A 15,495-nucleotide genomic window follows, 5' to 3' on the forward strand; every position below is an offset into this window, starting at 1 on the left:
AAGCCGTGCTTAGAGTACGCCGTGTAATACAACACTGGGTGTCCGGGCTCCATGACCCTCTTTAGTATTGGGTATGCCTTGCTTGTCCACCACGGGTCCGTCGCTCGCCGTCGGCACTTGTACTGGAGGTCTTCCTCGTTTACGGCGATGTACACCTCCGTTCCGACCTCTAAGGGGACCTCTAAGGGGGAATTTTCGGCTTTGAGAGGCACGCGCCTCAGCTTTAAGGCGTCTTTAGGCGCAAAGCCAGAGTCTTCGTTGCGTTTATGTCCAAGATGACGATTGGCAAAGCAGAAACCCACTCGCGGTTTGTCTTGCCGGATGCAAGCTCCTTCGAGTACTGCGCACAAAATAGGCGCTGTGCCAGCCAGCGATGGAAAGACTCGGCGAAAGCTTGGCTCCTGTGGTGCCCTGGCTCAGCCCGTCGGACCTCCACCCCGTGGTCTGTTAGGAGCTTTGTGGTAGCACCCTTGAACTCCGTGCCGTCATCAACCATGAGGACTTTAGGCCATGTGAGAGGTCCCTCTGCATAGATGTCAGCGAGTTCGCGGGAGACGACGGCCGCGCTCTTAGTCCTCAGTGGGCGGGCGGCTTTATATCGTGAAGCAACGTCAACGACAGTCAGGGCATACTTGTACCCGCGGTCGGTTGGTAAGAATAGCAGGTCCGACTGGTGAATACGGTTTGGTATCTGCTCCGATAAGTGGGCGTAGGAAGTCGGAGGAGGGGGCGTCTGTGTGTAGCCCCCGACGGGCTGCGAGCTTACCCACCTGCGCGCTCGATCTATTGTTGCCGTCTGCTCGGGTAGTGCCGAGGCGGTCTTTCTGAGGTCGGTAGGCCCTCGCGGGTGGCTCGGGGCTCGTGATTCTCTCCACCAACGTCGAAGGCGTACTTGTGGGTTCGTGAGCAGTTTTTTGATGATACTCATCAGCAGCTTCCGCTGACCCGTTTGCCGTACCGGCAGGCTGAGCACTAGTACTTCCTTGAGGTCCCTCCATTTGTGACGCAACTACTTGGTTGCTGAAGAAGTGGCAAGCTTTCAAATGAACGTCTACTCTGGGATGGCAGACTCGCCAGTCTGCGTACCCTTCGGGGGGCAAACCACTGGTGGGTCCGCGACTGCTACCTCGTGTTGGCACCGCGTGTCAGCGCTTGCCGTTCCGGCGGTGTTCACATGGCGTGCTACGTGTAACGCCCCGACGGCTAATGCCATCAAACGACCGCAGCGTAGAGACAGGCTTCCGCACAATGTGCGGAGCTCGTTGTTGATGATGTAGTCGGACACTAGGTCGTTGTGGAGATCGACCACACTCAATTTTAACCATAGGGGATAGCACTAAGGGCGTGGTCAACAAAAATTCTTATCCAAGAGATAGCACATTGGGTGTGGTCGAAGGAATTTTTAAAGTTTTAATTTGCTGACGGATCCTATATTGTTATGTTACTGACAATAAAGTCGAAAGTATTAACGGATCAATTGACTTGTGGTTTATTGTAAAATACATTTTAAGCGATTGGGCCACCACTTAGCGCGAGACAACCCAAAAGATAGCAGCATCGGAAAAATCTTAAAAAAAAAAAAACCCTAAGAGATAGCAGTTGGTAAGGATTTTATACCCTAAATGATAGGTCGAGCACCCCCGTCTACCTTTCTGGAGAGTCCCCCCCGGGGTCCTGGTACTCAGTCCTTATCCTTTGCGGATATGCCGAGTGCAGCAAGTGCTCCTGCAAACTGGTAAGCACCCCCCCTCCCCCTTGGGAGAATCTTGCATCCTTTACCCCTCCACTGTTGGGATGATATATTGAGTTCTTCCCCCCTGAAGATTCCATTCATAACCCAAATACACCTCGAAAGATCACCAAGAAATGTGTGTTTACTAAAATCTTTATATTTACCACAAGCGCCGTGAATATAGAGGCTGTCCGCTACGTGATAATTCATAAGACTAATTAAAATCATTTTACATTTATCATGGATTCATTCATGTTTAATAAGGTCGGATCTTTTCCTTTTTTTATATCGTAATCTATCTTTAGCCTATCTCTGCTACATCCGACTAGAGGAGGCGCGTCTAAGTAAATGGCGTCAAAATCTCGTGGAGTCGAAATTAGTACAAAAACGGGAGATTTGCTTTTTCTGTCAGTTTTCCGCGCGCACAGTCATTTCGCACAAATGAAGTTCTTTCAATGCTTGCAACGTTTTAGTATTGTACGGTGTTATCATTTAAGAGCATGGCGACTCCTAGCGCGCGAAGAAGCCAAGTGCGACAGTTTTTAACGTCCGCATTTTTATACTGAGTGTCGAACTGATATTACTTTCAAAACTTTCGTGCTACGACCCTATAACCTTTTCGATTCTTTTAATCCTGTCATGCTTCTATACTGTAGTTACTTTTCACGGTCTGTTGCTCTTCCTTTAAATTCTTTCGCGTCCATGTTGCATTGACAGGGAACTTGCAATGACGACGGCGGCAACGCCTTATCAAGCTTATCGAAACTAGCTTAGAATTGAGCGTTCAGCATGAAGGTACTTTATTGTCAACGTCTTATCAAGCTTATCAAGCTTAAGAATTGAGCGAGCCACGTTTTCCTTGCCGTCGTTGTCATCGTTGCTATGTTTTTTTTTTGTAGAGCTGCTTCAAGCTCTTTCCGTTATTACCACTCTAAAGCTTTTCGGGTGTAGAACTACGCCAGCGTGGCTCTCTAATGTCGGGGCCTCCCCCTCAAGGTGCGAAAACCTGAACTGATGTAAAATCCTCGAGCAAACCAGGAACAGTTCCATCTTCGCCAACGCCTCTCCCAGGCAGTTTCTCCTACCCGCGCTAAACGGCAAAAAGCTCTTCTCTCCAGCTGCCCTGTAACTGCCATCCGCATCAAGAAACCTGGACGGGTCAAACTCCTCAGGGTTGAGCCACTCCTCGGGGTCATGGTGGATAGCCCACAGATTAACGATGACGGTGGTGCCCTTAGGGACGTCGTAGCCCGAGAGGGTGGTGTCACAGGTCGCCTTGTGGGGGAGGGCGAGGGGGACTATGCTTCTGATACGTAGAATCTCCGCGATTGTGGCCTCGATATAAGGCATGTTGTGGCGGTCCTTCAGTTGCGGCATCCTACTCCCCCCGATAACTTCGTCCAGCTCCGCGTGAATTTTATCCTGGACGTCCGGGTGTTTGGACAGGTAGGCGATGAGCCAGAGAATAGCAGTGGTGGTTGTCTCAAAGCCCGCGTTGAAGACATCATTCATCGTCATCATGATGTTATCCTCAGTGAGCGCCTCCGCTTTGCGGAGCTCTCGCTTCTCGTCCGCGAACGCTTGCAGCAGTGCATCTGTCAGGTCGTTAACCTCAAAGTTATTATTCGCATTCTCGATCTCGAACTTTTCCTTGTGCTCCAGGTACTTGCGTGTGAGAATGTCGTCGCGAATTTTACACGCGTATTTGATAAGACGAGACTTGGAGTATGGCACGTGAATCAACCACGGAAACATATCCAGCATGTTATAGCTACCAAAGATCTCGGCAAATAAGTCGTTATACTCCACTATGCGCTTGAACTCTAAGTCGTCCACTTCGTACCGCTGGCCGTAGACGAGAGAACATATCACATTTAGGACCGTCACCGCTACGTCATCCTTAGGGTCTATTGGAGCGCCGTTATGCGCCGCGAATCTGTGTGCCAAGTGGTCCGCTTCTTGGCAAATGCGACCTATAACAGTCAGTTAAAGGGGAGGTGTGAAGAATAAGTGCAACGACTATCAAAAGGAGCGGGGAGGGAGAGGAGGAGGGGGAGGGGGAGGGGGAGGGGGAGGGGGAGGGGGAGGGGGAGGGGGAGGGGGAGGGGGAGGGGGCTTTACTGATTTACTAACGAGTGATGCCGGGTCACTAAAAAAGTGGAGCTTGGAGCGTCTCAAATTCGTTGAGAGTGCTATGTTGAAATATGTTCAAGTAATCCATCAATATTTCATTCGTGTCGCCGCTAAGTCGCACCTTCAAGCCTTTGCATCCCGCGCCCGTACATCTGAAGAGCTTTGTGGGCGATCTTGCGCAGTCGCACCATTGTTTGAGTGTGGTCTGCGCAGATGATGTCAGCGGAGCTGCGCGTGATAAAGTCACCAACAAAAGTAGAAGGCCGACCTGAGGGATAATAGGAAAATAATTTAAATGATAATAACAATAATAATGATGATGAAGATGATGGCGATGATAATTACCGGAGAACTCATCTTTACGCGTCAACAGCGCTTCACGTGCCAGCTCTGAGGAGTTGAGAACCACACACTGTTGCCCAGGCAACGTCAGGGAGTAAATCTTCCCATACTTCTTTGCGAGCTCAGTCATAGCCAGAGGCATCAAGGGGCCGACGAGATGGGGCAAATTCCCCACCAGGGGGTAGGGTTGGGGGCCTGGTGGCAGATGGAGGCTTGAGAGTTTTCTCTTTATGAGGCTCACAAGGTTTGCGAGGACGACAACAGCGATGAAAACAAGAGCAGCTTCAGCGATCATGATGAACTCTGCGCACGATCTATGAGAGAACAACGCACGATATATGAGAGAACAACGCACGATCTATGAGAGAACAACGCACGATCTATGAGAGAACAACGCACGATCTATGGAGAACAACGCACGATCTATGAGAGAACAACGCACGATCTATGAGAGAACAACGCACGATCTATGAGAGAACAACGCACGATCTATGAGAGAACAACGCACGATCTATGAGAGAACAACGCACGATCTATGAGAGAACGCACGATCTATGAGAGAACAACGCACGATCTATGGAGAACAACGCACGATCTATGAGAGAACAACGCACGATCTATGAGAGAACAACGCACGATCTATGAGAGAACAACGCACGATCTATGAGAGAACAACGCACGATCTATGAGAGTACAACGCACGATCTATGAGAGAACAACGCACGATCTATGGAGAACAACGCACGATCTATGGAGAACAACGCACGATCTATGGAGAAAAACAAACGATCTATGAGAGAACAACGCACGATCTATGGAAAACAACGCACGATCTATGGAGAACAACGCACGATCTATGGAGAACAACGCACGATCTATGAGAGAACAACGCACGATCTATGAGAGAACAACGCACGTTCCTTATGGCTCTGTCACATGCAGGTTGCAAAATATCTAGAAAAACAATACCAACAACAGCAAATTTAAGTCGCACGCGCCATGTGCGACCTGGTGAAATTTGTTGTGGAAAAAAGAGCGCGCATTCAACTTTTGTGCGAGTAAGAAAAAATTAACATAAAAAAAGGTGTCACATAAAAAACCGCCCAGAAGGAGTATCACATGTAAGAAAACGCGCAAACATCGTTATCATTTTCGAAGTTCACATAACCAATCACAAAAGTCGTGTTGACCGACTGGACTGGAATGACACCGAGTTGTTATTTATTTTTGATTTGAATATTTGACATTTAAAAAAATGCAAGTTTCCATGCATTGTTTTTTTACTTTATAAATTATTGAGCAGTTTTTTACGATAGGATGGATTTAAATTAACTCTTATCCATAACCTTTGAAACCACTTGTCACAAAAGTCGTGAAACAGGATTAATAGATTCCATCATGCTTCAAGAAAAGTCTTAGATTCCACCATGCTTCAACATAAAAACATCGTATTTTTCAGTCTACGCCATCCTCGGGGACCCAGGGCGTCGCGGAGATCGGGCACACAGGAAGCGCGCGAAAAAGAAAGAGGAGTTAAAGACTCCCTGTGTGCCAGATCTCCGCGACGCCCTGGGTCCCCGAGGATGAGTCTACACCCTCTCCTAGTTACACAACTGAAAATGTTAGAATATTCGACAGTCTGTCTGTAGCTTGGGTTCCACAAGTTAATGTTAATTTGGCTAATAAGCTGATATTAATTGCTTTTTGCTTTGACTGGGGGAACTGAAGTTAAACATGACCTTTCTGATCTTTTTTTAGTATTCCAAGCGCATCAAGGCTTCTTTGACTAGTTCACTATGTGTACCAAATATTCTAAGACATATCTACCCTTTCGAAATGACTTGGACAAAATTGGAAAAGTTTTGTAACAAAGTCATGCCATAATGGGGCCGCCACCTTTCGCTTTTGCTCAAAACTCTGCACGGCAGGTTAATCAGGAAATATCAAAATTGTTACGCTAGATCTAAAGCAAGGTCAAGGGAAACTATCAACGTTGTTGCGTGTTTGCGTTTTCTTTATAAACCAACAAATGGCGTATCAAAGCAAATACTTTAGAACCAATCGCGCAAAGATTGTCAACAAGATTATAAAGTATATCCGGTGCAGTTAGCTAACATCACACAAGGGGGGGTTGGGGGGGGGGGGGGGGGGCTACGGGCATGGTGAAAAGATATAACACGGGTGTCATTGTGCAGTGCGAATGTAGCCTTGCTATGATCAAACATTGGACAACTGCCAACAATGTTCCTTTAAGAGTATGAAGCATGTCAAACAAGATGTTTTGTCATCTTAAAAGAGCTGTACTCGACACATATCAAAGAGTTTATTAGATATGTTAGTCGCCTAGACGCAAGATTAGACTCATGGTAGCGAAAGGCCAAGCCATCCATGTATTTTTGGCTCTAGGTACAAGTTATTTTTGAGTGGATGTTTGTTTCTCGACAGTTTGTCTGAGCTACAGGTCCCGAGTTCAAAGAAACTGGCTATACTTATCTGTGAGTGCCTATTTTTCTACGACCTTGCGTATTAACCTTAGACATTCTTTTACAAGAATAAACCCTTAGAAAGAGAGGTCACACATGACAAAGCCCACCTAGTTGTCACTCGAGACTATTGGAATGCGGTGAATAATCATACAGAAAATATTTATTTTGCGTACGGAGAATGAAAACTATTTAAAACCTAAAAAAATGATAGTACACCTTGACTAACGTTTGTCTAAAAGTTCCGACAGGATCAATGGCCACTAGATCCTGGTTTGGTCTATTTGATCAAAAAGGCCTGCTTATATCAAGGAAAAACATTTAATAGATGGATATCGGGGAATATTTTTTAAATGTAGTGAATGGAACTCTCAAACGATTGAAGAACATCCCTCTTTGAAATAAAACATTATACACCATAAATACTCAATTAGAAATTGTAATATTCATTCAAAAATCATTAATGTTACTTACTTCTTTCTTTTCTAAAATTTGCGTAAAAGCAATTGCAAGTTGAGGTTTCGTTGCGGCAATACAGGCTACTATCGAGCCACAGTAGCGTGAGCCGAAGACTGGCACACTTCAGAGCACACTAGATGCACAAGCACGCTAGAAATCTGTTATATACCGGGTGCTATGCAATTTGTGAGCATCAAAGCGAGGTTTGTGTTTTCGCCACTTGACGACATGTGACGCGCTGTGACGCTGTCCATTGTAGCCTGAAAAATGATAATTGCACTCAATAAAGGAACATCTTTTTCGGCCTTTTATAAGGTTTATTTTTTTCTTTCAACGAAAATCAAATTAAAAACTAGTTTAAGAATTGATCGATTAGTTGTTTGTTGATGACACTAGTGATAGTTATTACACGAAAGTTTCTCGTTTGGGGCGATGAATCGAATTAAATCATACACAACTATTAAACATGGCCTGGAATATGTTTAGACACGGCTTGGCCATTGGAACATATCGCTCAACCTGACAATGTTAGATAACTATTTGCCTGTGGCGATATAACCAAGTCAGTTGAGTGCGCCGCCACAATTCATCTATATATAACCAGGCAAGTTGTTATTGATGCAATTGCTTGAATGATCTTATAAAATGTGCGGTATCTTACACGGTAACAAATAAAATAGCTCATCAATATGTAAATAACTTTATTTTCGTCTGTGTTGTAAATTGCGCTGTTTTAACATGGCCATTGTAGCAGTTCAACCGCAAATAGTAAGCAACCAAACACTCCAACCTAATTTAATCCGAAGTCAATACACCTTGCGTGAGCTAGTCAACAACAAAGAAATAATAATAATCTAACGCGGCGCATTTCATTAAACAGATTGATGTGATGGACACCGGGCGATCCGAAACAGTTTCATCTCAATCGCTTCTTCCCGATTGATCCCGTTTCGGAAAACCGAAATAACCCCATTCACAGGTATGTGCCCTATAGTTGCCACGTGTTTACCGGAAGGCGGCGAGAAAGTCGAGTTCACCGCAAAATCAGAAAGCGATTATAAGCTTCCCTGGAATCAACTAATATTCGATAGTGGCTATACCAATGCCGAGCATAGAAGTTGTATAACAATAAAGTGATAGTGAAGCTGTGGATTATATTAACATTAGGGATTCCCGCTCATTTTCGTAAATTCATAGAGAAGAAGAAGTAAGGTACAAAACGTCGGAATCATCTATTTTAAAGGGCAACGAACAACAAATGCCATTGCATACCATTGCTGACTGCTCATCAAAGAAAACGATCAAAGGTCTTAGACTGTAATTACCTTGTTTTGTTACAAAGATGTTAAAAAAAGAAGTTGATTTTTACGCGGCCAACGATGTCCTACGAGTATCTGAAAGAGGAAAAAAAGTAAATAAGGTTAAGTGTCTATCAAAGAATGAGATCGCGAAGCTAAAGGGGAAGTGATGACCTTCTGACTCGGTGTCCAAATTCGAGGATCTGAAAAAGGAATAAACAGGTTAGAAAAATTGTCCATTACGTTCTCAAAAATTGAAAAGAGTGAATGTGCTGGTTGTAAGTGTATGGATATAAGCAGGGTAAATGTTGCTTTATGTACAAGTCTACAACACCACCTTACATCTAAAAGGAGGCAGAAACAGGTGTGAAAGGTACTGTATGTATATATCGACCTATAGTAATAACGTGATAGAAATTAAAAACAACTATATGAAAACAACTACAGCAACAAAAAAATACAAAATACTCGGCACACATCTTGACGCAATAAAGTCAGCATTTCCAATAATAATTTGAGCATTGTATCTCCGACTCACCTACACATACACCGTTGTCCAGTGGATTGTGTGCTACTAGCGTGCTGGATGACCCGGTATAACTCACAAGACCGTTGGCGCGACCCTTAAATACCGGTCCTCGTCGGCTCAAACGTGACTTAACCCAATAGATATTGTCATAGCTGAGCGGGCTTGGGCGACTCATGGAGGGCGAGAATGGGGGGCTGACCTGCTGTAGTGGAGTACGTGGGTATCTTAAGGGGGCGACTCCGGAACGTGAGGGATGGTCTCAATCCATTCTAAAAATACCGGGCTTTCAAGATGATATAGGGCTTACTTATGTGTCGTGTATTAGCAGACTGTCAAATTATCGTAGGGGTAGTTTCTTATTTATTTTGTAATACGTAAGAGTACTGAGAATTAACGCCAAAGTTCGTCGACCGTGTAGAGCAAGGATATGGATAGTAACTGAGTGGCGGTATGCTACTCCTAATATCGAGCAGGATGTTAGACTTAGATTTAAGTGCACCACGCTTGAAAAGGCGATAATCAACGGCTACCGTGCTGAGTTAGGGCATTCCATTATGTTATGCCCTTCAGGGTCTCAACATCTTATTAAAATACCTAGATATTTTTAAGTTAGGATGTTTTGGTATTCCAAGCGCGTCGCTAATGACTCGGCAAAAATCTGAACGGATGATTAGTGCCACACGTGCAGCAAACGGTACAGACACGTGTATATAGACCCAGAAACGGTACAGACACGTGTATATAGATCCAGAAACAAATAACAACAGAAACTATCTTCATGTATGAAAAGAAACGGTCTTGAAAAAAGTTTCTTACGGTAGCAATAAACAATTTTCTCATTTTTTTCAAATAATCTTCAAAATTCCCAATCCTCCCTTATTTAGGGCTCTCGATATAAGAGCGCATCTCAATTCACGTAAAGCAATAAGCAAATATCAAGCAGGAAGCCAAACTTATGCCGAGATCATAATACGGGTGTCATGGTCCACTTGCTGCATCTATTTTAAGGCGCGTAGGCGTCCATCGTATGATGCGGCAACTTTAAGGGGCCACCAAGACAGGTTCACCAGTTATATACAGAAGACGAACCGCGTATACGGAATAAAGTCTTACCAATCTTCCCATTTGTATTCCGATTTCAAGTTACATTTCACGCATGCCTTCTCTTGTGCCAAAGATAGGAGTATATCTGCCACTAGACCCAGGCTCCGCGCCGCTCTTCCCGCTGTGACAACAATGCGGAACACTATTATTTAAAAAATAATCGGCTCCGAAGTTCAAGTTAGAACAGACTAATGCTCTATGTTTAATGCTCTATGTGTGTATTTGTGTCTTATGCCTCTATATGCATGTGATTCATATTGGGTCAACTACTCCAAATAACATTGTATTCCGAGGATGAGGGCCCCCGAATGGTCCCCCGAAAAGTGCTCGCAGTTTTCGGCTAATACTCGCGCAATTATTTCCGCCGTGCTCGCATTGTATATTTTGATGTGCTCGCTGCTCGATTTATTCAACAACTAAAAAATGCTCGGTCTCGCTTAGAAAACGGGGTGCTCGCAAGTGCTCGCCAAAGACCATTCTGGGGCCCTCGTACGTGTCGCAACCCGCGATGCATCACGGATAATACACGAAAGACAATATGGTTTTGAACACCGAAATACAAGTATAATTTATCGCTGTCTACAACCACAGGGAACCCGTTACACCAAAGTCAGCCACAATGACCGTTACTCTTTTGTGTTTCCGTTGGAAGCAAATGTCTTACTTTCAGCGAGAAGTGCACCTATAACGATAAAATTTACTTTTAAAAATGAAATTGCATGTTCGTTTTCACCTCTATATTATTCCTTTCAAGATTTCGAAAACTGATTGCATACCTGGTTTTCTCAGACGCTTGGGAAGTGCAAAGCCAGAATAAAGTAAAAAAAAAAATCCATTTAAGGATAAGTATTGCAAGTATTAATTGAGTGCTTTCTAAAAGCTAAGATTGATAATACGCGGGCTAAAGACTTAAGATATGCATGCATCCGTACGTGAAGTTATCTCTCCTCATAACTGCTGCTTTGATTCGAACGTGAGGTCATTTCATTGGCAATGTAGCGTCTCAAGTGATAACACACTTCTAAAAAAAATCTTGGGTAATAGCAATTAAACTTAAAAAGCGAGCTTGACGGTAATAAACGACTTCGTTCAAATCAGTCTTGCAGATGCCTCAATCACTATCACTGGTGCTAAGGTCCATTGGGTCCCTTCATATTGTCCACGTATTGTTCTATGAACAGCCCTTACATTCTTGACACTGACAACGCCTACCAAGAGTTCTTTATAAACGCTACTTCGAACTAAGTTTTTAGGTTTCTATTTTAACTAAGCTATGTCCTTATCTCTCTTGGAGCGATTTATTAGTCTAAGCCATCTCTCGGCAACACTTGGATGCTACGTGCAACAGTGAGCGGGTACGAGCGCATTGCGAGCATTCCACAGCGTAGGCTTGTAGGATAGCCATACCGTAAGATTAGTGGCGCATGGAAGATTGAAATAGAACATGAAAAAATAACTACGAAACATCTAACTGGTGTGCACTCGTTAGAATTAATAAATTGTGTTTCGCTCAAACTTGGTAAGGCGGGCAGCCTTAGATTTATTATGGCATCCTTGAATCCTTGGTTATGTCACGCTTAATCATGGTACCCTTTAGCTAGATATGAGGCCCTTGAATAAATAGAGCATTTCACTTGCAACACATTAAATACCAGGCACGTATCCAGGATTGACTGAGGGGTGGTGTGTGTATGTATGAGGAGGGGGGAGGGGGGCAGTCATAGGTCATATGGAAAAAGGATAGCATTTGACGATCGTTCATGAGACTTCGTGAGATAAGTTTAACACAGACATATTTACTCTTGCACATTTGCACTTCTGACATCTTCAGCTGAAAACTCTTGAGATGTCTTTGAAAATTAAATTGCTCCCCCCCCCTGTTTTATCAGTATCTATATTACATGTTGGTACTCTATCAATTACTGGTTCTGGTAGGAATCAATCGTCCGTCCAAATAGATCTTTCAAATCTTAGATCCTTATGATGACATGAGTTTCCTTGTCCGTCTGGCAAGCATGCACCGGTAGCTCTGAATTTCCCTCCCCACATTTTCGCACCCAACAACATAAGAGTTACAGGCAGGTGGCTCACAATTTATAAGTAATAAGTAAGAAAGATAATCATAATACACAGTGGTCCTACACTGTGCCCATCTTTGAGTAGTTAACAATCAGTTAAAAAAAGTTGACCTTTCATCTTACAACAGTAGAGATGTATTGCAAGGCATAATTCAATCAGTGCTTGTGAAATACAGTCAGTAGGAAGGGGGGCAACTTCTAGCGAATAATAATATTCCTTTTTTTTTCAATACACTCATCAAAGATATGGTAGAACTCATTTTACTTGTGTCCTTTATATCGTGCTTAATCTTATAAGTTTAATCTTTGTATCGCATATGCGAAAACCTGATTTTTCGTGTCCACACCACAGGCTTCCCAGTCGGCTGATTTGTATTTTGATTTTATGCTTGTCAGCGGTCTTTTTCGAGAACCCCTGTACTGAAACATGTTCGTCCCGTCGTCCGAGCATTCACTTTTTATTAGAAACTTCTAATATTATCTTTTTTTTATGTGTTTTTTTCTACATCATACATTATTGCGCCAATATTACTGGTAAGCTGATTTCCAATGAGCACGAATTAAATAAGAAGCAAACACTATCTATAAAAATAACAATATTTTAAAATAAATAAAAATCTAACACTTTTAGAAGGTTTTGAGTAGTGTTTTTCTGTAGTGTTTTTTAAACGTTTTAAATCAAATAAAAGTGGAGGGTAGATTTGAAAAGTGAACCCCTCTTGCGCGCCAGAAAATCTTTCCAATTTCTGAATATCCTGCAATATAGTGGTAAATAGTACTCTCGATTTCTCTTTTGCTGTGTTCTAGACGATAAATGTCGGTCGAGCTAATTAATTTTCCATAAGAGTGTAATAGATCTGCTAGTTTTCATAGCAACATCTTCGCACGACAACGATTTGATGGCAAATGAATCAAATCAGTCGCTTTAGTTGACTCAAGTAGTGGAGCGTGTATAGATGCTAATTCATCTAGCTGAGTGACAACGGAAGTCCCGCCCTATTTAATCGACAATTAAAAGTACTTGTTTGCTTTACTGATTTTAGCTTAATTGGTAAATGGATATCTATGACCGTTTAAAAGTAAAGAATGGTGATATTATTGGCGCAGTTGGTTTTGGCGTAGACTTCACGGTGTTGTGTAGACCTCACGGTATTCCCGTACAGGTTTTGCAAAATGTTAGCTCACGGACTTCTCCTTCTCGTAGGCGTTACATCATGCCAGAGCGTATTTGCAAGCAGCAGTCAAAGTAAGTGCCTATTACAACTATCCGTCGAAAATAATAATGCGAAATATTGTATAAATAAAATAAAAATAAAGTTCCCTCAGAAATAGTAGTTTCAAATTCAGACTTTAGTCATTAACGTATAGTGGGACGTGTTTTACTTGTCCGAAAGGCAAAGTATATAAATTTGTTTGTATGCAAAAATAGGGTAAAAAGTTTGTTTTTTCATGGTGACCACTTCTTTCTTTGCGCCGGAAATTAAATACTTGTTGACGGGATCCATTTTTAAAGTATATAAATCATTTCCCTTTACCACCCCTATTTAACCTGTGTTGAAAATAAGCAACACTTTTATGATTTTATTTGTCGCGCTATTCAATACTACTCTCTCAAGCTTTAATGGCTTAATACTTTATCTCAGTGGAGTGCCCTCCTTATGGAGTTTCCTTCAAAACTGATTATCCACGAAATAAAAGCCTTAAATTGACACGGGGCAATTTAGAAGGATTAGTATCCTCTGTGCCCTTCGTCGCCTTCTGAGACAGAAGCACTAATTGGTCTTTTTCGTGTAAAAACTTTGGCAAAAATAGCTACTACATGTGAATAAACCTTATTAATCCTTCATTCTTAGTTTTCCTGTCTGGTAAAAACTGCCAATTGTATTTTCGATTCATAACCAGCATAAAACGAGTGTGAAGAGGGAGGGTCGGGGTGGGGGATTTTACGGAGGAAAATACAGCATTTAACAAGTTCCCACCTCCAAACAAAGTTAAAAAGTCACTGCCTGTAATCGTGAATAGTGTGAACGGTGGATAAATCTAAAACAATACCTTTTTCAGCAATACTCAAGGACGTGGCTGCTTGTAAGACAACTTGCCGTGGGGAAACCTAGATGTGAAACAGAGAAGACACGTACTCGTAATGGCATTGAAAGCATCTACTTGCTACAAAATTGCAAAATTGTTTCTGTGTTCTGGGTGTTGGTTTCCGATGCTTTGGGTTTTTGTGCTAAATTGACTTATTGTTTTCGATGATATATCTGAACTTGTTTGAACGGGGATACATTTCGATCATTTATTGAGTATTTCTTTCTTTCAGCGTCCCCGCCAAAGTGTGAAGACAAACTCTCAAGCTGCGCTATCTACGTGGAGCTTGGCTATTGTCATAACAAGTTACAAGATTACATGAGATCAAAATGCGCAAAATCGTGCGGATGGTGCTGTCAAGGTGGCACACAGGCAAAGGGGCCTTACCTCAAGGGTTGTACGGGTGAGTAATACTGCGCACACTCGGGTGGGTGATGCACGCAGGCCAAGGGGCCGTACCTCGAGGGTTGTACGGGTGAGTAATACTGCGCACACTCGGGTGGGTGATGCACGCAGGCCAAGGGGCCATACCTCAAGGGCTGTGCGGGTGAGTAATACTGCGCAAACTCGGGTGGGTGATGCACGCAGGTCAAGGGGCCGTACCTCGAGGGTTGCACGGGTTAGTAATCCTGCGCACACTCGGGTGGTTGATGCACGCAGGCCAAGGGGCCATACCTCGAGGGTTGTACGGGTGAGTAATACTGCGCACACTCGGGTGGGTAATGCACGCAGGCCACAGGGCTTTTTCTGTAGTAACCATATCCTATTTGTTGTCACCAGGAAAATGCGAGCCTGACAAAGGCAATATCACTTACTGTCAAGACAACATGAGAAAAGGCGAATGCGAGGCCGGAGGGTATGCTGGGTACTTGATGAGGCTGAACTGTCCTGCTACTTGTGGTTACTGTTGTTCTGACGGTTCTCTCGCGCAAGGGCCATTCCGTTCCGGATGCACTGGTAATTTACCCTATCGGAGGCTTGTTTAGGTTATGCAGGACCGTCTATTTACAGGAGAGAAAATTTATGAGACATTTCCGCAGTCACCCCTACAACTCCAGGTCGTAGAATGTAAATCAAGCCCTCGAGAACGGCCAAAACATTTTTTGGCCTTGATCACTGTTGTTCTTTTATTTGTCGGCAGGAAATTGCAGACGTGACGTAAGTAGTGACGCTTACTGCCACAAGAAGATGAAGAAAGGCGAATGCGAGGCCGCAGGGTATGCTGGGTACTTGATGAGGCTAAACTGCC

At 43.5% G+C, this 15,495-nt stretch overlaps 2 protein-coding genes across 5 annotated transcripts in view; one reads left to right on the forward strand and one right to left on the reverse strand.

The window, feature by feature from the left end:
• Positions 1–1,856: 1,856 nt before the first annotated feature.
• LOC5509209 (steroid 17-alpha-hydroxylase/17,20 lyase) lies at positions 1,857–10,107 on the reverse strand. Of its 4 annotated transcripts, XM_048726412.1 has the most exons (7): positions 8,986–9,317; positions 8,622–8,650; positions 8,475–8,543; positions 7,165–7,409; positions 4,211–4,521; positions 3,987–4,133; positions 1,857–3,705 (listed from the first exon to the last, which is right to left on the reverse strand). In XM_048726412.1, exons 5-7 carry the CDS (start codon positions 4,500–4,502, stop codon positions 2,639–2,641), a joined length of 1,506 nt encoding a protein of 501 aa, XP_048582369.1. In that variant the 5' UTR covers positions 4,503–4,521; positions 7,165–7,409; positions 8,475–8,543; positions 8,622–8,650; positions 8,986–9,317; the 3' UTR covers positions 1,857–2,638. The 4 variants fall into 4 exon arrangements, with proteins under 4 accessions (XP_048582369.1, XP_048582371.1, XP_048582370.1 ...); XM_048726414.1 differs by lacking the exons at positions 8,622–8,650; positions 8,986–9,317 and adding an exon at positions 10,090–10,107; XM_048726413.1 differs by lacking the exon at positions 7,165–7,409 and having other exon boundaries at positions 8,986–9,318.
• Positions 10,108–13,218: 3,111 nt separating this feature from the next.
• The window catches only part of LOC116616171 (uncharacterized protein ZK643.6), a gene marked incomplete in the record, with an annotated part of 5,208 nt that continues 2,931 nt past the window's right edge, over positions 13,219–15,495 (forward strand). Inside the window, 4 exon segments of the mRNA XM_048726417.1 lie at positions 13,219–13,404; positions 14,479–14,649; positions 15,027–15,203; positions 15,388–15,495. Of these exon segments, the coding sequence (XP_048582374.1) occupies positions 13,332–13,404; positions 14,479–14,649; positions 15,027–15,203; positions 15,388–15,495 (529 nt within the window).

Source organism: Nematostella vectensis, chromosome 4 (genome assembly GCF_932526225.1).
Source record: "Nematostella vectensis chromosome 4, jaNemVect1.1, whole genome shotgun sequence".
NCBI lineage: Eukaryota > Metazoa > Cnidaria > Anthozoa > Actiniaria > Edwardsiidae > Nematostella > Nematostella vectensis.